We start from the raw sequence: 21,891 nt of genomic DNA on the forward strand, positions 1-21,891 counted from the left end.
TGATGATGTGGACCACACGCGGTCTACTACAGGTTACTGTTTTACCTTGGGTGCAGGTGTTATCTCATGGAGTAGCAAGAAGCAGCCCACGGTAGCCCTTTCGTCTACTGAGGCGGAGTATCGAGCCGCGTCTTCCACCACATGTGAGGCTGTGTGGCTTCGGAGATTGTTGGAGGAGCTTAGCTGCCCCCAGACTCGTCCCACTTTGCTGCAATGTGACAATGAGAGTTGCGCTGCAATGTGACAATGAGAGTTGCATTGCCTTGGCATGGAATCCTGTTTTCCATACCCAGACGAAGCACATAGAGATCCAATACCATTTTATCAAAGAGAAGCTTCTAGATGAAACCATCACTGTGGAGTACTGCAAGACGGAGGACAATCTTGCGGATCTGTTTACGAAGGCACTTCCCCAGGCTCTACTTCGGAGACATTCCAGATCCCTCAGGCTTCTGCCCCACCCAGGCTCTAAGCAGGGGTGTTAGCGATTAGAGCTAATCGGACTGTACAGTCGGACTGCCACGTGGCAGTCCGACCTACTTCAGTACAGTCGGCTGCATTTAATGCAGCCGACCTGCTGTTATTTGGCGCCCAGATTCTAGCTATTTATAGCCGACTTTTCAGCAGTCTACCTACACACTTCTGTACGCAGGTTCCAGGCTGGAGATACGTGCAGACTCCGTCTTTGTTCGCAGATTTCAGACAGGAGATCGTGCAAACTATAACGGACTTCGAGGTGAACAGTAGGTTGCATCATCAAGGTGGAGACATGCAGTCCAGCGCACTGCGCCTGTGTATATATCTGCATATCTTTGTATACAGCAGATCTTCGTCTTCCACTGTCTCTTTCTCTCTCCTCTCTCTACGTTCTCTCTCTTTCAGTCTTACGCTTCCGCATAGCTGCATTCTGACACAACCCGATCCCTTTAAAAGGGAAAAGAAGGAATGTAATGAGACAAACATCGATTATGTTAAATCAGAGATGGCAGCTAATAGCTCAACACGTAGAGTGTAGACAGTAGAGGGAGGGAGAGTATAGACACAACTCAACACTGGATTAGAAACCGTGTGTAAAACATACAAAAGTACAACCCTTAAACTTTAGGGTTGTGTAATAAGGTCCATTCACACATGAAGTGTATAATGTGTGATAAGTGACCAAACTGTGTAACATAAATACATAATCAAGGAGTAATATGACTAGGGGGAAAAACCTCTCTTACGAAGAGTAAAAAGTGTCCCACAGTCCTACTGCAGATCACCAACACTCCTATGTGAGCCTAGGCATGAGTAAAACACAACAAATCCCCCTAGAGTGTAAAGTAATCAACATACAAGGATCATCCACCAAAGGAGATCAAATTTAAAGCATTGCAAAATGCTTCAAATTTGTCACAAGGAAGAGCTTTGTTAAGGATATCTGCCACATTGTTGTTGGTAGGACAGTAGACAAGGCTGATATCCCCTACATGTAAGCTCTCTCTCAGAGAGTGATAATGTATCTCTATGTGTTTCGTCCGTGCATGAAACACTCGGTTCCGTGCCACTGCAATGGCACTCTGACTGTCAGTAAACAAAGTAGTAGCCTCCATGACAAATACATCAAGATCAACCAACAAACAATTCAGCCATACACATTCAACTATAGTAGTGAAAGCTACCTTATATTCAGCTTCACAAGACGATGTGGCAACTGTGGATTGTCTCTTGCTAAGCCAAGAAATGTAAGAGCCAAGAAAGAAACAATTTCCACTTGTAGAGTGACAGGAATCAAAATCTCTAGCCCAATCGAAATCACTGTAAGCATGTAGTTGCAACGGCTCTCCCTTGGCATAAAGCAATCCAAGAATCCTAGTGCCCTACAAGTAACGGAAAACGCACTTCACAGCTTGTCAATGTGATATGCGTGGGCTATGTATATATCTGCTCACGGCTGAAACTGCAAACTGAATATCTGGCCTTGTGTTACATTAATAAATGAGACATCCAACTACTGGAGCATATGTATGAATGTCAAATATGTCACTGTCATCATGCAAAGACAACTTTAAGTCCAGTCTCCATTGGTGTACTTACCAGCTTACAATCTTGGAAGCCAAATCTCTCACGGAGTTTACCAATATATCTAGACTATGACAATCCAATGCCTCTAATATCATGAATAAATTGAATGCCCAAATAGTAATGCAAAGGCCCCAAGTCTAACATTTCAAAAGTTTGCTGCAAATTTTTCTTAAATGCTGAAATCTGATCAGCATGTGTCCCTCTGAGTAGAAGATCATCCACATAAAGATAAATGACCAGCAAAGATCCCCCCTCTTTGCATACATAAAGAGTAGACTCTAATGGGTTGTTAATGAACCCTTGGCTTAGTAAAAAAGCATCAATTTTGGCATACCAAGCTCGTGGAACTTACTTCAAACCATATAAAGCCTTTTTCAGCTTGCATCCTAAGTGTTGGGATTCTTGAACTACAAAACCCATGGGCTGCTGAACATACACTTCTTCCTCAAGTTCCCCATGTAAGAATGCAGTTTTATTGTCAAGCTAGTGCCAACCATAATGGGCAGCCAAAGCAACCATACACCTGATAGTAGTCATACAGCATGTAGGAGCAAATGTCTCCTCATAATCAAGCAACCATACATCTGATAGTAGTCATACATGATGTAGGAGCAAATGTCTCCTCATAATCAATGCATTTCTTTTGTGCATAGCCTTTTGCAACTAACCTGGCCTTGTACTTATCAATGGATCCTACCGCTTTTTGTTTCAGCTTATAGACCCATTTAGTATCAATGGCTTTCTTTCCAATAGACAATGTAACTAAATTCCATGTTTGATTCTTCATGATAGAATCAAATTCAGCTTGCATTACTGCAATCCAATGCACACTTTGTTGTGTATTCTCAAAAGAATCACAATCATCAAGTGTGTTTGCTACCATAACAAACTCCATAGTATTAGCATAATCATGCAGACATGCTTGCCTTCGCATACGATCAGCAAGAGGAGCATCCAAATGATTGTCTTGGTAGAGTCTGCAAGTATCATCTAGGTATTTGTCTAGCCTCCCGATTATGCAAATGCTCTTGATGAACCTCAAATTCAGCATCTTGCTGAATATCCAGATCAACATCGGCTGAATTTTTGCATTATGCAATGGACTAGCTAGCTGAATATTTTGTTCGTTTAATGAAGCTCCAACTGTATCACCAAAAGAAACAGGCAGCAGCCCTTCAAACACATCATTTGCAGCCTGATATGTGTCATAACCAGCAAGAGATAACTCTGATTTTCATCAAAAATCCCATCTCCACTAACAAAAACTTTCTTGGAAACAAGATCGTACAATCTGTTGTCCAGGTCTATTCGTGAGCTGGGCTGAGAGTGAAGGTGCAGAGAGTTGAGAGTAGTAGAGTGAGAGAGTGAGCACGACACTTGATGTTTTTGGTACAAAGACTTAGGTACCACATTTTAGGTTTTGAATATATATAAAGTACAAAAGTGAAAGGTTGCATTTGCACCCAAACACGGTAAAAGGCATGGTAAGCCTTTATTCCCAACAACCTCCTACCTAAAGGCAACGTGCCTGAAGGTAGAGGAAAGAATCAGCTAAGTGTGTGTATGTACAAAACTGAAAGACATATACTATCCAACCCCCATCATCTAGTGGCAATGAGCAAACCGCTCGGCTGAAAGACCCTTCATAAGAAGATCTGCAAGATTATCATTTGTATTAACAAGCTCAATGCCTTTGATGTCAAGTACATCCCTGATAAAGTGATACTCACTTGTATGTGCTATGTCTTTGCGTGAAAGACAAGATTCCGTGCTAGCATGATAACACTCTCATTGTCACAGTGGAGGATAGAAACCTCTGTAATGCCAAGCTCTGTCACCAGATGTGAAAGCCATAAAGCTTCTTTGCATGCCTCTATGGCAGCCACATATTCTACCTCTGTAGTCGACAGTGCAACACACTTTTGCAACCTAGATATCCAAGAGACTGCTTCTCCTGTGAACATAAACACATATCCTGAAGTAGACTTCCTGCAATCATGATGGCCAGCATAGTTTGCATCCATGAAACCAACAACAGATGACTTCTACTTACCAAAGCAAATACACAAATCCTTTGTGCCCTTGAGGTATCTCACGATACCCTTCAGTGCTTCCCAACACTTTTTGCCAAGTATGCCATGTATCTGCTAACCACTCCCACCGCAAATGCAATGTCAAGACGTCTAGCAACCATAGCATACATCAAGCTACCAACAGCTGAAGCATAAGGTATCTTGGTCATTTCAACCTTACCATCATCTGATGTAGGGCTGTCATCTGCACTAAGTTTCACATACGGAGGCAATGATACACTAATAGCTTTCCCCCCCTCCATATTGAAACGTTGTAGAACTTTCAAAATATACTCCTACTGTGACAACAGATAAAGAAAACCCTTCGATCTATCTCTGAGTATACGCATGCCAAGAATGTGATTTGCCTCACCAAGATCTTTCATATCAAAGCTATTGTGTAGACTCTACTTCAAGGAGTCCCAAGGCATGAGCATCCTTGCCTGCAATTAGCATGTCATCCACATACAAAACCAAGAGAACGAGGTTGCCATCTGCTGCCTTCTTGGTGTATGGGCACTAATCAACTTGAGAACATTGAAATCCATGAGATTGCATCAATGTATCAAATTTGTGATACCATTCAGGTGGTGCCTCCTTTAGCCCATACAGACTTTTGTTGAGTTTACATACCGTGTGCTATTTTCCACAAAACCATCGAGTTGTTACATATAGATCTCCTTATGCAAATCACCATGTGAGAACACAGTTTTTCCATCCATCTGTATGAATTCCATGTCCTCAAATGCAACCAAGCCCAAGATGGTTAGCAAAGTAGTCATTTTGACTACACGAGAAAAGATTTCATCAAAATCAATTCCATGTTCTTGCTTGTAGCCTCTAGCAACCAAGCATGCCTTGTACTTGGGCAAAGAACCAGAAGTGACATTCGCCCATTTGCCAGGTTGCACTTTTTGTCCTTTTAGCAAATGTACCAAATTCCAAGTGTCATTCTTCATGAGAGATTCCATCTCTGATAGCATTGCTTTTTGCCATTTCTTACTACCATGTTTGTCCATTCCTTCCTAATTCATTCTATAAGCCCATTTGCAAGGTCGCACTTTTTGTCCTTTTAGCAAATGTACCAAATTCCAAGTGTCATTCTTCATGAGAGATTCCATCTCTGATAGCATTGCTTTTTGCCATTTCTTACTATCATGTTTGTCCATTGCTTCCTAGAAGCATAATGGTTCACCACAATCTATTAACATGACATAATCAGCCACATAGTTTATTCCAAAAACAAATCTATTTGGTTGTTTTTACACTCTGGTCGACCTACGGACCTAGTGGTCAATATTTGCTAGCTGTTCAACCTATAAATCTGCATTAACATCTTGTTGTTCTACAGGTACAACTTGCTATATAACTAGTTCAGGTTGTTCCAAGTGCACATGTTCTTGCTGAATTTGTGGGACATCATGGGCAAGATTCTGCTAATCGTTTACAATATCATTTCCTACAATTTCACGGACATTTTCAGCAGGTATTTGATGTTGTCTAACGGGCATTCTTTGCTGTCCTATTGGTACATCTTCCTGGAATACAACCCTTCGGTCCTCCTCTATTCTTTCGGGCTGTTTGTGCATGCAATCTTCCCAGAAGATAACATCATTGCTACACACTACTTTTCTTTTCTGGAGATCCTGTAATCGATACCCCATCTCACCTTCATCATCATATCCTAGGAAAATACATTTACAGGACTTTGGCTCAAGTTTGTTGCGTTCTTCCTTGTGAATGTACACAAATGCCTCGCAACCAAAGACTCTCAAGTGAGTATACGAAAGTGGCTTGCCCGAACACGCTTCTTGAAGGACTCCCCCCCCCCCCCAAAAGACATGTTTGGTGATCGATTAATCAAGTGTACAACTATCATAACAACCTCTGCCCAAAAACCATGGGGTAAAGCAGCATGTGACAGCATTATAAGGACCTTGTCTTGAAAGGTTCCTATTCATATGCTTTGCAACACCATTTTGGGGAGGATTATGAGGAGCAATAAGCTCCCTTTTAATCCCTTTGTTGTCACAAAGTCTTGAAAGGCTTTGGACACATATTCCCCACCATTGTCAGAGCAAAGCCATTTTAACATCTTGCTGGTCTAATTTTCAACAAGTGTTAGGAATTTTTTTAATTTATCTAAGGCCTTGTCTTTGCGACGAATTGGATAAACCCAAACTTTGCGTGTGGCATCATCAACAAAGGTAATAAAATACTTCTCCCCCCCTAAAGATAACCTTGGCATTTGACATGCATCTAAATGTACTAATTCTAAGGGTGAAGACTTTAGAGAAAGAGATTTTTTGTGTGCTGTTTGAGTATGTTTACCATAAATGCAATGATCGCACTATTCAAAATCAACATACCTCAAAGATGATAAATAACCCAAACGAGAAAGCACTTTCATTTCCAATTGACTCCAGTGTGCCCTACCGGCTATACCACAAAGAAACACTTGGTTGCTTAGTTATGGCGACAGCATGGTCATGCACACTAGATACATGCAAAAGATATAGAGTATCACTTTTGGACCCCTTGGAAACAATGCGGGAGCCCTTACATATTTTCCATTTGCTATCCCCAAAGGTGGTGTGACAACCTTCATCATCTAGTTGCCCTGTGCTTATCAAGCTCTTCTTGAGCTAAGGTACATGTCTCACATTATGCAAAACAAACATGGAGCCATATTGAAATTCCAGTTTCACAATGTCAATGCCTGCAATTTTACACACATAGTTATCCCCCAAGTGGACAACACCACGTACAGCACCATTGTAGTCAGAGAATCACTATTGATGTAGTGTGACATGAAAGGACGCACCTAAATCAAGTATCCAAGTGTGAATATCATCTTCAAAATCTATAATCAATGCATGTGCATCCAAAGAAGAAGCTAGAAGTACATCACCATCGCTGTCATTATCATGAGTGACTACATTAACCTCTTCTACTTTCACATTGCTCTTTTTGACAAACTGGCTGTCCTTGTTTTCAGCCTTGTTGACTTCATTGTTTTTGTTTTGCCCTTCTCTTTCTTCAATTGAAAGCAATCCCTTTTGTAGTGCCCCTTTTGCCACAATGATGGCACTTCACGTTCTTTCCACCAGATTTGCTGTGTGCTCTGTTTTCAAAACTGCTCTTATGTTAAACTCTGCCTCTAGTGTGTAATGCATTTGAAGACTTGTTTTCTGCCTATTGAGTTCTTCCATCAGCATAATAGCTGAGCATTCGAATTACTCAAAGCTGTCTTGAAAGTATCCCAACTTTTAGGTAGAGTGCATAGCAAGAAGGTAGCCTTGAACTCTTCATCAATATGAAAATCCAAAGCAATCAGCTGACTGAAAATTGAGTTAAACTTGTTTAAAAGTATAGACATGGTTGTATCCTCTTTCATGAGAAAGTCCATCAATCTTTTCAGCCAATAAACCTTGGTGGCTGCACTTTTCTGAGCATACAATTCTTCAAGCCTTTGCCACATTGCATATGCTGAATTCAGCTTCTCAATGTTGAAGAGCAAGTTGTCTGACACTGAGAGCTCAATGGTAAGTCATCCCACTCGTCTTGTTCCATGTCTGCTAGTTTGATTCCCTTTTTTTTTATGGGCTTTACATGTTTCTTCTACATCAAGACATTGTAGCATTGTTTCGTCCAAATTGCAAAATTATGGGCACCCTCAAGCTTCTTAATGTGCAAAAGATTACTACTGTCACTATTTCCAGCCATAATTTGCAGTCCCAAATTGACTAACCAGTCACCAAAGGCAAGCCCAAATATGAGACAAATGACCACAGCGCACAAGAGTACCAACCAATAATGAAAATCCCAAGATTGCAGAAATTTCAGATCTGCAAATGAATTTTCAGAATTAAAAAATGTCATTTGCAGCACTCCTCAAGCAATTTCTGACACAACTAGAGACCAAGCCAACAGTTACATGTGAAATCCCCAAAATTGCACTGCAATTTCTGCTCCAAAGGCATTCCCGAGCACAAATTTGACAATTTGGGTCAAAAGCCCCAAATTTTTAGAAGATAATCATCAATTCAAGTACCCAAGTGCACATACCAAGCAATTCTTGCACAAATTGATGAAATCCTGCAAAAGCCCCAAATTTTTCGGGTCCGATGTACACAAATTTCACCGAAATTGAAAAAATTTCACTGAAATGTGAAAAGCCCCAAAATTTCACGGGCAATTGTGCACTGATTTTGCGATTTCTGAGTCAAATTGTCCACTTCTGCATTAAAGTCCCCAAATCCGAGAAAAGCCCCAATTTTCCTAGCGAGAATTTGGCTTTATGCCTTGGCATGTGAACGCTCGATGATGAAGAAGAAAAGAAAAAAGAAGGATATTTCCCTCTTTTTTTTTAAACATTGACTAAACATTGACCTCTGCCTGCTTGCGTGCCATGTTTGTGGTGACTAGTCCTAGTCGTTGGCTGAAGCCCGTCTTGTCCAGTCGCAGCCCATCTCGTCCAATCACAGCCTGTCTCCTCTAGTCGCAGCCCGTCCCGTCCGCCATGTGCCTGTAGCATGTCTCATCATCGCTGTTCATCTGCGCTGAAACTTCTGCCTTATTGCCTGGGCCTAGTCGCATCACAGACACTGAGCTTGGTCATGTGTGCACTGGTTGGTCGCGTGCAGGTCCCATTAGACCTGCATTAGCCTATCACCTATCAACTGCTTCTCCTACACCTCCCGAACACTGACAATTGGTGCCTGAAGCTCCTATACACCTATCACTCTTAACTGGTGTCGTACTTGGACAAGTTTGTTCGAGAGCTGAGTTGAGAGTAAAGATGCAAAGAGTTGAGAGCAGTAGAGTGAGAGAGTGAGCACGACACTTGATGTTTTTGGTACGAAGACTTGCGTACCACATTTTAGGTTTTGAATATATATAAAGTACAAAAGTGAAAGGGTGTGTTCAAACCCGAACATGGTAAAAGACACGGTGAGCCTTTATTCCCAACACAATCTATATCTTTTGCTTTCACTACTGTACCCCACAAATATCCACTTGACAGCCTTATTATCCAACTTTTTTCTCAATACTTTGGAAATATGAGCATATGCAAGACACCCAAAAGTGCGGAAGTGACCAACTGAAGGTTTACAGCTACTCCAAGCCTCAAAAGGAGTTATATTTTTCAATGCCTTAGTTGAACACCTATTCAAAACATGACAAGCACACATATTTGCTTCCATCCAAAATCCATGTGGCAATTTTTTAGCCTTCAACATACATATGGCCATCTCCATGATTGACCGATTCTTCCTTTCTGCAACCCCATTCTGTTGTGGAGTATTTACAATAGTATATTGATATGCAATGCCTTTTTGCTTCAAAATTTTATTTAACAAGAAAGACATGTATTCCCCCCCTTGGTCCGAACTACAAAGAGTCTTTATTTGATAGCCAGATTGATTTCAACAAGTACAGTAAAACCCAAAAATGCATCCTACACTTCTAACTTTTTCACCAATGAATAGACCCAACAAAAACGAGCAAAGTCATCAATGAAGGTGACAAAATAATAACATCCACCCAATGACTTTGTCTGCATGGATCCACGCACATTCGAATACACAATCTGCAACCTGGTTGTAGCTCTAAAAGTAACATCATGAGAAAAAGAAAATCGATGTATTTTTCCCAAAATGCATCCCTCACAAATATACTCAAGAGATCTCTCCAAGAGAGATAAGCCTTGCAACCTCGGAGTACACTACATAGGCATCAAACTACCATAGTTCACATGCCCCGTATGAGCATGCCACAACTATACCTGTGACATAGCAGTAGTAATAGTAGATGCCAAGTAAACTAGTTGGTCAATCAAGTGAGCATCTAACTCATAAAGTCCATGACATAATATGCCCAAGTATCAAAGTCAAGAATTCCTTGTCCCTAACCATGCATTTATCATCATAAAATATACTCAATAAAAATATACTCAAGAATTCATTGTCCCTAACCATGCATTTGTCATCATAAAATGTGATTGCATTCCTCACTTTGCTAAAGAAAAAATAGACAGCAAATTCTTCTTTATCCCTAGCACATACAATGCATCTTGCAAACAAAGAGTAGAACCATCAATAGCTTTCAAGACAATCTCTCCAACACCTCTAACAAGATAAGATGCATTTTTTACACGTTGCACTAATTTACCAGCAGGAGCTACAACAACAGAGGTAAATAAATCCCTATGGGATGTGATGTGCGTTGAAGCACCACTGCCAAAAAACCAAGTGCTAGCATCCTCTATAGAGCTAAATGCTCTATCTGCCCAAGAAGAATCATAACTGCAAGTGTAAAACGGTACTCATGGGCAACAACGAATGACACAGACTCTTTAGCAGTAGCAATAGAAGGTGTATCTAAAACGGACATCCAAACTCCCTTTTCTCCTTGGCAATGCATTTCTTGCATTATGTGATGTAATGACCTAGTTTTTTACAATAATGGCACTTGCTCTTCTTGGCTTGTGTACCCCCCAACTTCTTGTTGTTCTATGAAGTTCCTGAACTTCTAGAACTCTGCGGAGCATTCTTGGACTGACTGCCTTTGCCCTTCTGTCTTGCCATAAAAGCCTATTCAAAGGCTACAACATCCACCCCACTATTCTTTCTTGTTTGCTCTTCTTCCAACAATAAACTAACCAACTAAAGAAAGGTAAGTGGCTGTGGAAAAATTTGCATTGTAAGATTCAATGCCTTGTGAAAGGCCAAATAAAAAGGTGGCAAAGAATTCAAAGTAGTAGAGATCATCTGAGCATTAGAATAATACTCATCTACACTCATCAACTACTCGTGCAAGTCTTAAATTTTATTAAGATGATCCTACATAGCATCACCTTCTTCCATCTTCACATTTTCAAGCTCCTTCTTTAAGAAAGAAGTGTGAGTATCATTTTTCCTAGCAAACATATGCTTAAGTGTAAGCCATGCTACTCGTGAAGTAGTTGTAGACTAAATATGCAAGATTATAGACCGTTGAACTGCCAAAGAATAAGTGACAATGCTTGGGCATCCCTGGTGTCCCAAGCCTTCTATGCAGCTATTCTTTGGGATGGTGGCTGAACCAAAGCTTGCCTTTGACCATGACCTCCTTGTGGAGGAGTAGTAGGAGCCATATCTCCAAGATAGTGAACTTCTTCCCCACTGACATAATCCCAAAGATTTTTTGCAACAAGTATATTCTTCTTCATGAAGGACCATAGAGAATAGTATCCGCCATCCAATCTATCTTCTTTAGATACATAAGTGAAGACATCACTCTGTCCTTGATTGGCCATGATAAATGTCACTCTTCCAAAATGCGCAAGAGCAATAACCAAAGTTGTCTTAAACTGGGAATCTACAAATTTCCAGAAATTATAGCAAATACCAAGCTGTAATTAAACTAAATTGTGTCACACTTGACCACTACTATCTCAATGTTCTAAAATTTTTACAGATTTCAGTGAGTAACACGCTGTCCAATACAAAAACAATGCTCATCACTAAAAAAAGCCCCAAATTTTGGCCTTCTAATATGCACAATTCTAATAAATTTCAGTCTAAAACTTCAATACATATGCCAATGTCTACCAAACATGCAAAAGCCTCAAATTTTCTGACCCAAATTCCAACAAATTTCTGTAATTTTTTTGCACAAAAGCACCTGCTGTAGCAAATATAGACCTTTCTATTTAGAAGCCCCTTGCTGTAGCTCGGATATTTTGAATAAAATGATAAGCTATACCTGTGACAACAGAAGACGGGCGATCCGAGCTCAAGTTGTGGTTACCGAAAGTGCATGTGGGACTGCCCGGGCTGGTGGCAGAGCTTTCACTACATTGGCCAGCCTAGCGGAGCAGAACAGAACCAAGCAACAAGCCTGGTGAAGCTAGTGGAGCTAGAGGTGGGCAGACAGGCAGCACAGGTGGCTGAACAGAGCAGCACAAGAGCTGGAACCATCAATCAACACTACAGAACAGTCAAGCGACGCTGCCTGTGCAGCCTCTGGTTGGGGGCGGCAGCAACACTGCTAGACAGATCGGTGCGACAGCTGCGACTGGTGGGGAGACCACCCAGCTGGGTTGGCGAACCTGGCATAGAGAAGCTTGGCGTGGAAGCTATCTCGAGCTGAACCTCGAGCTCTGATACCAAATGTTAAATCAGAGGTGGCAGCTAACAGCTCAGCACACAGAGTGTAGACAGTGGAGGGAGTGAGTGTAGACAGCTCAACACTTGATTAGATACTAAATGTGTGAGACAAAGTACAAAAGTACAATCCTTAGACTTCAGGGCTGTGTAAGTGCCTTAAGGCCCATTCACACATGAAAGTGTGTAATGTGTGATAAGTGAAGAGAGGAGCCTCACAGTAAATAGATAAAATGGGCATAAATAGTAGTTGATTGGCAGTATTAATGTTGGTCGATTGGCATGAAAAATGCCAATCTAGCATAAGACGCCACACAAATAACCACAATAAAATGCCTAAAATAATGACAAGCGTGTCTATCTCATTAGGCATGTACAAACTCACACTTGAGTTGACAATCCCTTGGTTGGAGGATTGGAGTTGGAGTTTGAGGAAGAGGATGACTCGTCGGAGGATCCGAATCCCGCTTCTTCTTTCATGAGGCTGCTAAGTCCTTGTAGTACTTCTGCAACAAGTGTCCCTTCTTGCCACCACAATGATAACACTGGGCCTTCGACTTTTTCTTGTCACCCCTCTCTCAAGCTGCATGAGCCTCACTAGAACCTCCATAATGAGACGGAAGCCTCCCCTTTAAACGCAAAGATGCCTCGTGCACAAGCAACATGGACGACATATGCGTGAAGCTTAGATGTGTAGAGGATGTCTATGCTTGCCAAGTATTTGCCGTTTCATCAAAATTCGAGGGGAGCTTGTAGATTATAGTTCCCATGAGGTGTGCCTTTGAAAGGGCAAATTGCATGCATCAAAGTTGGTTGTGTACCGGTGTAACAGGGAGCAAAACTAACTAAATATTGTTCTTAGACTCAAACTTCATTCCGTTGAAGCTGACCATAAAGGGTTGTTGCACGCATGGTTGAAGGTGCCTCGTATAACATGTGAAACTTCGGCCATACTTTGGGGGATGTCATGCAGGAGGTAATCATTGGTGGGACTTCTTTAGAAATACATTGAAGAAGAGTAGAATAGGCACGTGCATCATCCGAATCCCATGTAAGCACAACTTTCTCATGGTTATTCTATTCAAAATCCTCGGGAATAGGAAAAGGACCTCGAGGCCGAGGAATAGCTCCATATACATTGTACCAAATTTGCTTCTACACAAACCAGGCTTTCATCACAGCACCCCACATAAGATAGTTAGTGTTAGCAGATATTAGTCAGCTCATGGTGTGAGTTTGTGTGCAGAGGCTAGGCATTTTATGTAGCATTTTATGCAGTATTTTATGGCACATTTTTGTGGCCATTTATGATGTACTTTTAGCATTTATTGCTGGCCGACCAGCATTAAATGCTGGCCGACCTGCATTTTATGCTCCCCACTTTTGTGGCTATTTATAGGGCTCCTCCTCCACAATCTTTGGTACTTCAGCCATCAGTGGAGATCCTTCTGGGAGAGAGGAGCCGGTGCTGAGGAGCCCACGCAGCCAGTGACTCAACGTTGTATGCTGCTGTCTCGTGTTCGATATGGATTCCATTTCCCGAGCATACATCTGAGTTCTCATCTGTCTACTGTGTTCATTCTTTCTTCTGTCTTGTGTTTCAGCATTTATTTCAGCATATTCTTTACGCTTCCATTGCTGCACCACTTCTGACATGGTATCAGATTTCAGGCTGCAACCTATTTGTGCTGTGTTTTCTTGCTGATTTCAGGATTTACACCTTTCTTGCTGATCAGCCAGCTGTCCTTCCTGCTGGCGACTGCTGATTTGCTGCTGGCGACAGTGTTTCAGCATTTGCGTTTTGCGTTTTTCTGGACAGATTTGCATTTACTGCTGTTCCACTCTTTGCTGCCCGTGTTTCCTTCATCAAACTGCTGGCAACAGTCTTTAGCCCCTGTTTATTCAGTTTGCAGCCTGCGTTTTGCTGTTTACAGCATTATTTTTGCCTGTTTTTCTGATTATTCAGGCCGTTTTTTGCTGTTTTTGGCAGTTTTTGACTGATTTTTTTTCACTTAGTGCAGCAGCTTTTGGCTTATTTTGGTCAGCCTTTGGGTTATATTGCATGTGAATTCACTATTTTTGGTGTTTTTGGTTGCGTTTTGGCTGTGCTCACTCTCCAAACGACCTTCTTTTCTTCTACTTCTCTTTTCTACCTCCTCCAGATGGCCCCTCTGTGCACCTCAAGTGAAGATAAGCTACAGGGACGGCTTCCGTCACAGTATGGAGGGTCGGGTGAGGCTCTTGGAGCTTCAAAGAGGGGTTCGAAGAAGAAGAAGTCGCAGCCACAGTGTTACCATTGTGGGAAGAAAGGTCATCTACGGAAGGATTGTATAAAGTTAGCGGCGTCCAAGAAGAAGGTGAAGAAGTCGAAGCGGGATGCGGACTCCTCCGATGAGTCATCATCTGCCTCTGATTCTGACTCCGATCCTCCAGGCTCGGCCACGGCCAAGACGCGGAAGGGCTCGTCTTCGACAGATCGTGGGAAGGGATTGATGGCCCCTTCCACAGTTGCTTTCTAATGATGGCATGATGTCATCCCTCACGACTCCTCGGTGCCAGAGAGGGACTGTGAGAGGGTGTGTTGGTGGGGCTGCAGTGCCCCATCTATATTTTGATATAGATGCACAGGATCCAGAGAGGGATGTCCCTGACACATCAACGGTATCTGGCAATGAAATCCTAGAGACTGGAGTTGATTTCTGGGTTCATGATGAGCTGTTATTCTTGACAGAGAGCGAGAGGCTTTCGTCTGGAGCTCACATGAGGAGACACTTTGGTGGTTTGGCCAAAGGCAGGGAATCCATGGTCACATGTTCAGAGATATGTTTGGCAGATTGGCTTTGTATGTTCTGAGTGACATAGGTGACATTACACAGAGAGCTGCTATGAGTCTTCTCTATTTTCAGGTGTTGTTGGTATGATCGACATCGACATCAGATACTCTCCGAGGCATCTTGGTGGTGGGCTGGCCACTCACCGCTTGGACATCCATGGTCCTTCTGGTGTTTCTTTGTTGTGTAGTTTATGATTCTCCATCATTATTTTATTGTATCAGATCACACATGATCTGAGAGAGGGTGTTAGCAGATATTAGTCAGCTCATGGTGTGAGTTTGTGTGCAGAGGCTGGGCATTTTATGTAGCATTTTATGCAGTATTTTATGGCACATTTTTGTGGCCATTTATGATGTACTTTTAGCATTTATTGCTGGCCGACCAGCATTAAATGCTGGCCGACCTGCATTTTATGCTCCCCACTTTTGTGGCTATTTATAGGGCTCCTCCTCCACAGTCTTTGGTACTTCAGCCATCAGTGGAGATTCTTCTGGGAGAGAGGAGCCGGTGCTGAGGAGCCCACGCAGCCAGTGACTCACCGTTGTATGCTGCTGTCTCGTGTTCGATATGGATTCCATTTCCCGAGCATACATCTGAGTTCTCATCTGTCTACTGTGTTCATTCTTTCTTCTGTCTTGTGTTTCAGCATTTATTTCAGCATATTCTTTACGCTTCCATTGCTGCACCACTCTGCTGGCCGACCAGCATTAAATGCTGGCCGACCTGCATTTTATGCTCCCCACTTTTGTGGCTATTTATAGGGCTCCTCCTCCACAATCTTTGGTACTTCAGCCATCAGTGGAGATCCTTCTGGGAGAGAGGAGCCGGTGCTGAGGAGCCCACGCAGCCAGTGACTCACCGTTGTATGCTGCTGTCTCGTGTTCGATATGGATTCCATTTCCCGAGCATACATCTGAGTTCTCATCTGTCTACTGTGTTCATTCTTTCTTCTGTCTTGTGTTTCAGCATTTATTTCAGCATATTCTTTACGCTTCCATTGCTGCACCACTTCTGACAGTTAGTTCCATATAACTTATTATCTGTAGAAGTGCAGGGAGGAGTCATTTGGAGAGAATAAGAAAAGAAGATACAAGGGAGAAGGTATATAGAGAGAGAAGATAGCTAACCAAATAGCATAGACCGCACAAAAATAGAGTTCACATGTAGAATTCATAGGCTGATAAAAAAAATGGTTTGCAAAAAATTGAAAACAGCCTATAGGCAGAGTCAAGTGTCAACATATGCTGTTGCTTAGCCTTAGAGGGCAGTAAATGCTGAAAATACAGCGATAAAATATTGAAAAACTGAAAACGTAGGTTGGATAGACATTAAAAGTTGACGTTGGTTGCCATACAAGTATTAAATGGGAAAACATAGGGAGTAGCGAGTCGATTGGTAGTAGGGAGTAGTTGCAAAGTCAGAAGGGGTGTAGACGACATGTAACTAGCAAAGAAGCACACAACAAGAGCATAGATCATGCAACTAATGCCATGTTAGAAGTAGTGCAGCAATGGAAGCATAAAATACTGCTAAACACAAAACAAAAAAGAGAGAAAACAGAAGGATACTGCAAAAGAAGAGAATTCAGTGATGTGCTTGGGAAATCAAATCCATATATCAAACATGAGATAGTCGTGTACAATAGTGACTCATTGGTTACATGGGCATTGGCACCGACTCTTGGGAGGAGCTAGTCCAAATGGTGTCAGGGCAAGGTGTGTTAGCAGAGTATTTGTCAGCCCATGTGTGAGTCTGAGCTTGATCTGGGTTGGGCATTTTTATTAGGTATTTTAGGTTTTTTCTGGCGTGGCATTTTATGCCATTGGGGCATTTTATGCACCAATCGGCCAGCATTAATGCTGTCCGACCAGCATTATTGCTCCCCACTTTTTCAGCCTATTTATACTCAGTGCTCCTCCTCAGTCATCATCATCATCTTCACCATCTGCAGACTCTGTGGAGAGAGGAGCCAGAGCCAGTGCCAGTGCCAGTGCCCACGCAGCCAATGACTCACTGTTGTATGCGACTGTCTCGTGTTCAGACATATGGATTCCATTTCCCGTGCATACATCTGAGTTCTCATCTGTATCGTGTTCTTTCTTTCTCTTTTTGTCTTGTGTTTCAGCAGTTTATTTCAGCACATGTTTATGCTTCCACTGCTGCTCCACTTCTGACAAGGTGCGCGTCACAAGGTGACAAATTCTCGTAGAGCCAAAGCATAGAGCCGTATCTTGTGGCATTTGTTAAGCTGAAAAATGTTCTTGATACATTAGACATTCATTAGCTTGCTAAATACCCCCAAAACTCAAATTCGCTCAATATGTTTCAGCGTTCCATAAGCAAACTTTCCACTTTTTGGTTGGTTCCTCATCTATAAATAGAGACTGTGCTAGATCACTTATAATAGATTTCAGAAGATATATCTAGAGCTTTAAGAGTATTTATCGAAGGCTTGGACATAGACATCGCCTTTTTATTATGGGGGCATTTGCGATCATTGCGAAAGTGACTCGTTTGATGGAAAGTGAAGCAATGGCCCTTTGAGCAATTCTCGATGCAAGTGACCTTACGCTTGTTATCCTTTTTCTTATGTAATTGCAAAGATAGTTGACAAGTTGTTGTCGAGGTGGTTGATTTCTTTGACTTAAAACTAAGGCAACTCGATGGGAATCCCCAGTCGATTGGCTGCCCCTACTTGTAGCCAAAGTGTTATAAAATTTTTTGGTATACTTGTAGACGTCCTTGAGTGAATGAAGAGGATTGCGGAGCACCTCATTCTGGTAGTTCGGTGGCAATCCACAAAGATATTGCATGTAGAGTAGCGCTTGAGGATTGTCCAAGGCCTGTGTTTTATGCAACAAATCTTTAAACTCTTGTGAGTACGCATCCAAGTTCTTCTTTCCTATATTAAGCTCAAATAATATTTGGAAATTTTCAAACTGGTCATGGTCAAGAAATATTTTCGAAAAATTAGGGACTGCCATGAAATCCCATAGGTCAAAGGTGTCAAGGATGCGCTCAACTTTGCACAACCATGGAGAGTAGTTCATCCCTTAATGAGAGGCAAGAAAAGGGGTAAAACACTACACAGGGGGTGCATAATAGCCAATTGTGGACTAGTGGCCATGAAAGATGGAGTGGGGATATAATGTTGTGATGGCGGCTGGAAAGGAACCAATCACAGTCCATCTTGCAACCTATGTCATGAGCACTATGTCGATTGACCTCAACGTCTAAACAACAATTGTCACAATCAACAGCTTTGTGAGCACCAATCTTCTTAATCTCAATCATCGCTTCGAAGGTCCTTGCAGCCTCGATCCATACAATGCCCCGAATTGTACTGATTTGCCATTTATATCCTTTAAGAAAACCTACAAAAACCGAGAAATATTGCTGCTGTTGATGAAAATAACCTCAAGGATGATGACCTCTATCTGTTCAGGGCTCGTCAATCTACTATTCAGTAAGATCTAGTGCGCGGCAGCAGAGAACAACAAGTATATGAGGCCAAAGTGTCAAAACAAGGCTGTTGCTGGTGAGAACAACCTGCTGCTGATGATGTCAGCATGGAATAGGGGCCTGCCTGGCTGATGTACTGTCTGTAATGATGATGTTAGCAAGGAAACTCAGACAGGAAAGGGGCAGAGTGATAAAAAAACAGCAGTTAGAGAGTGGCTGCCTGCAAAAGGCAGGGTATAGAAGCTGCTTCAGATGAAAACACAACTCAAAAGGCTGTCCCAGCAAGAAACACATATTTGAAGACCCTAGACACAGCTGTATCAGTCAGACTTGACATCCCCCAATAGTTGAGAAAACAGCCACCTAAGGGAAAAAGCAGCTGTTGATCGGGTCGCCAATAGAAAATGCAACAGTATAGGGTTAAAAAGCCTAGCAAAAGATTGAATGATAGAAGCCTGCACCAGTCAGCCCCAACACACAACTCAAAGCTTCAATACGAATGCCAAACAAAGGCAAGGGGATGAGAAGATGTTGATGGAGGGCTAGCAAAATGGATTGATGGATGAGTGGAGTGAGGAGCAAGCTGCCTATAAACAAGAAAACTAAAGCCACAATTGGTATACAAACTGCCAAGCTCAAAACATGGGCGCCTAGGTAAGCCTGCCTGAATATGTCATCGTGCCAAAATGAAATGCACTGGTGCACCCTCCACCTAACATGTCATAAAATGACACACACAATACGAGAGCTCCAAATATCCTCATCTAAATCAAATTGAGGCTCACACACAAGAGACTACCATACATGACACATGTATTTGTCACCAATAACAACAATACAGGAAACACTTGCAAAACATGCTTATGCTCAAAAAAGTAAATGAGCAATGAGGAGTTTCAAGTTAGTGAAATAAGGAGAGATCATACTTTGGTGCCTACATATAGGGAACACTAATCGGAACTTGAGAAAACACTAGAAGTGTAGAACATGGACTAAGCATTCAAACACAAGGGCCTCAAAGAAAACATCATCTTCTAGATGGGAAGAAGTCACATCTCTCTATCTTTTGCAAAGAACTAACATTCTCCTCTTCCAACTTAAACAAGTGTCACTAAAAGATCCTTGGACACATGGTTCCACTGTAACTGCATATGAATCCATATGGTATGATCCATCCATTACAATCACACTTATATGATCTATGCAAGATCCGTGTACTATGTATTGTTTAAATAATATTGATCGTTGGACTTAAAAGCATCTCCTTGCCCGTTTTTGGGCCATTTTACCACTAAAACATAGGAGGTGGTACAAAAATAAGGAACGATCATAGAAATAGGAACAAGGACAACCAAACCAAAGGAATTGTGAGCAATCATGGTCATCTCTTAGTTGTGAGCCCTACTCAAAGCCACTAAGAGACGTTAGGAGTTTTGTATAGGTCTAGTCATTTTGGTCATTTTTTGTATTTTGTCTATTGTCCCTATTTTTGGGACATGTCCATGCTTTTGGCCCACGACGTTGTCCTAGAGGCTTTTATGTAGATTTTGTATATTTATTGACCTATGAATTTGTTGACAATCACATACAAGAAGAGTTGTTAGTTTTGTAAACAAAGTCACAAGCAACAATCATTTTTGGGCTTGAGGATTGTGGGGATGGTAGCTTCTTTCCATCCCACATCCCAATCCATGTGACTATTTAGTCACAAGTGACAATGTGATGCTCAATCCAAAGCAAAACCAAAGAAATATATGAGACAATAGATCTTCCTCAATATTTAAAAGATTATCATAACATCATAGAAGTAGTACTGTAGCCCTTGGAAATTGTTGCATCCTCTTCCATTTCTTGTGGAGAGTATAAATGATCATTGTCCAAATTGTCAAAACAGTCCCTATTGTGGATACATCCTACAAGTCTACAACATGGCTGCACCTTGCAATCCAAATGCACTCTCTATCTCATTTCTAGCTCAATTTACTTAGTATTGATAAAGAAGACTTGTTGGCATCATTTTGAATAAGATTGTTTCAAGATATGGATTATTAAAAACAAACTTTGAAGAAAGTATGTTGCAGGTATCTTAGACCATACCTTGCCCTTAGGACCACTAAAAACCGTGCACATGATCACAATGGCTTTCCTAATCATGCATCCAATATCACAAGGTGGTTTATTCAACACTACATAGCTAGGCACAATTTTGAGGTATGTTCAATCGATTATTAGCCTACAAACACAGCAATACCACTATGCACACATGTATTAAATGCATATGTTCTACATCCTCTAGTGTATCTGTGGTGCACCATGTACCAAATCACGATTCCTGCTGCTGTAATGTATGTATTGTGCACTCGTGCTAAAAGGAATTCCTACTCCTAGTTCTTTTCCCTATAATACAGCATCCTCCTGCCCGATTCCAAGCAGACCCGTTGCAAGAACAGCTGGATTAATGGCACAGTCGTTATCCTACTGACCAAGAACTGCCGATCCGTCCTACAGGAAATGTGTGCAGTCAGGCAGCCAAAACACAAATCAGCCTAAAACTTCCATCTCCCATGGTGATGCTTTACCCTTGGCATCAACTCAGCCTTGTAACAGAGCCCCGAACATGCTACTGATCCATATAAAACTGAAGAACGGGACAAAAGACTCACGTTAGCTTGCGCGATCTCCATTGGATGCAAAGGTAGAGCATCTTGCTTGTAAGCCGCGAGACCATCGCGGAGGACGTCGTGAGGATGAGTGGGGTTGAATGGCAGGGACGAATCACCGTGCTGCTGCAGCTCTTCGTCCTTGCCTCTCAATCTCAAGGCCATGTCTGCTCTTGCTCCTTGTCGTAAGTAACTTCGGATGCACGTTTAAGACCTGCCTATATATATACCCCTCTCTAGAGGCCTAAAATGTGCATAGGTACATTAATTTTGAGTAGGGTTTGGGAGAAGAACTTGTTTGAACATTTTGATTGGCCTTCATCCCAAGTTCCAACCCATGATTAGTGTAGTGTAGAGAAGCCAATAAAACAACAGCTTGTGAAAGACGCATTGCTACAGCTCAATTCATCGTGATCACATCCCTCTCGTTGATCCTTCCCCATGTTGATGGGAAAAAAAAAGGTCTTGAGGCACGAAGTTGAAAGTCCTACCACAAATTAGAATTTGCATTACAAAACAAATGTCCTTTAATACATGGCAATTGCACCCTTTTAAAGATTTTCATATTTATGCTAAACCAACTACAGGTTTTGAATCTTTGGTAGCCCAATGAAAAACCTTATTTTCTATAGTGACCATTTAGTCAATA

The 21,891-nt window shown here is 41.8% G+C and overlaps 1 protein-coding gene across 1 annotated transcript in view; it reads right to left on the reverse strand.

Moving 5' to 3' along the window:
- The window catches only part of LOC148022500 (uncharacterized), a 42,482-nt gene extending 21,035 nt beyond the window's left edge, over positions 1–21,447 (reverse strand). Inside the window, exon 1 of the mRNA XM_087695472.1 lies at positions 21,246–21,447. Coding sequence (XP_087551598.1) covers positions 21,246–21,407 — 162 coding nt within the window. The 5' untranslated portion in view covers positions 21,408–21,447. The remainder of the gene's footprint in view (positions 1–21,245) is intronic.
- Positions 21,448–21,891: the final 444 nt, after the last annotated feature.

The sequence above is a fragment of the Lygodium microphyllum genome, chromosome 16, assembly GCF_053477565.2.
Source record: "Lygodium microphyllum isolate KBCC chromosome 16, Lygodium_microphyllum_v1.1.10, whole genome shotgun sequence".
Lineage (NCBI taxonomy): Eukaryota > Viridiplantae > Streptophyta > Polypodiopsida > Schizaeales > Lygodiaceae > Lygodium > Lygodium microphyllum.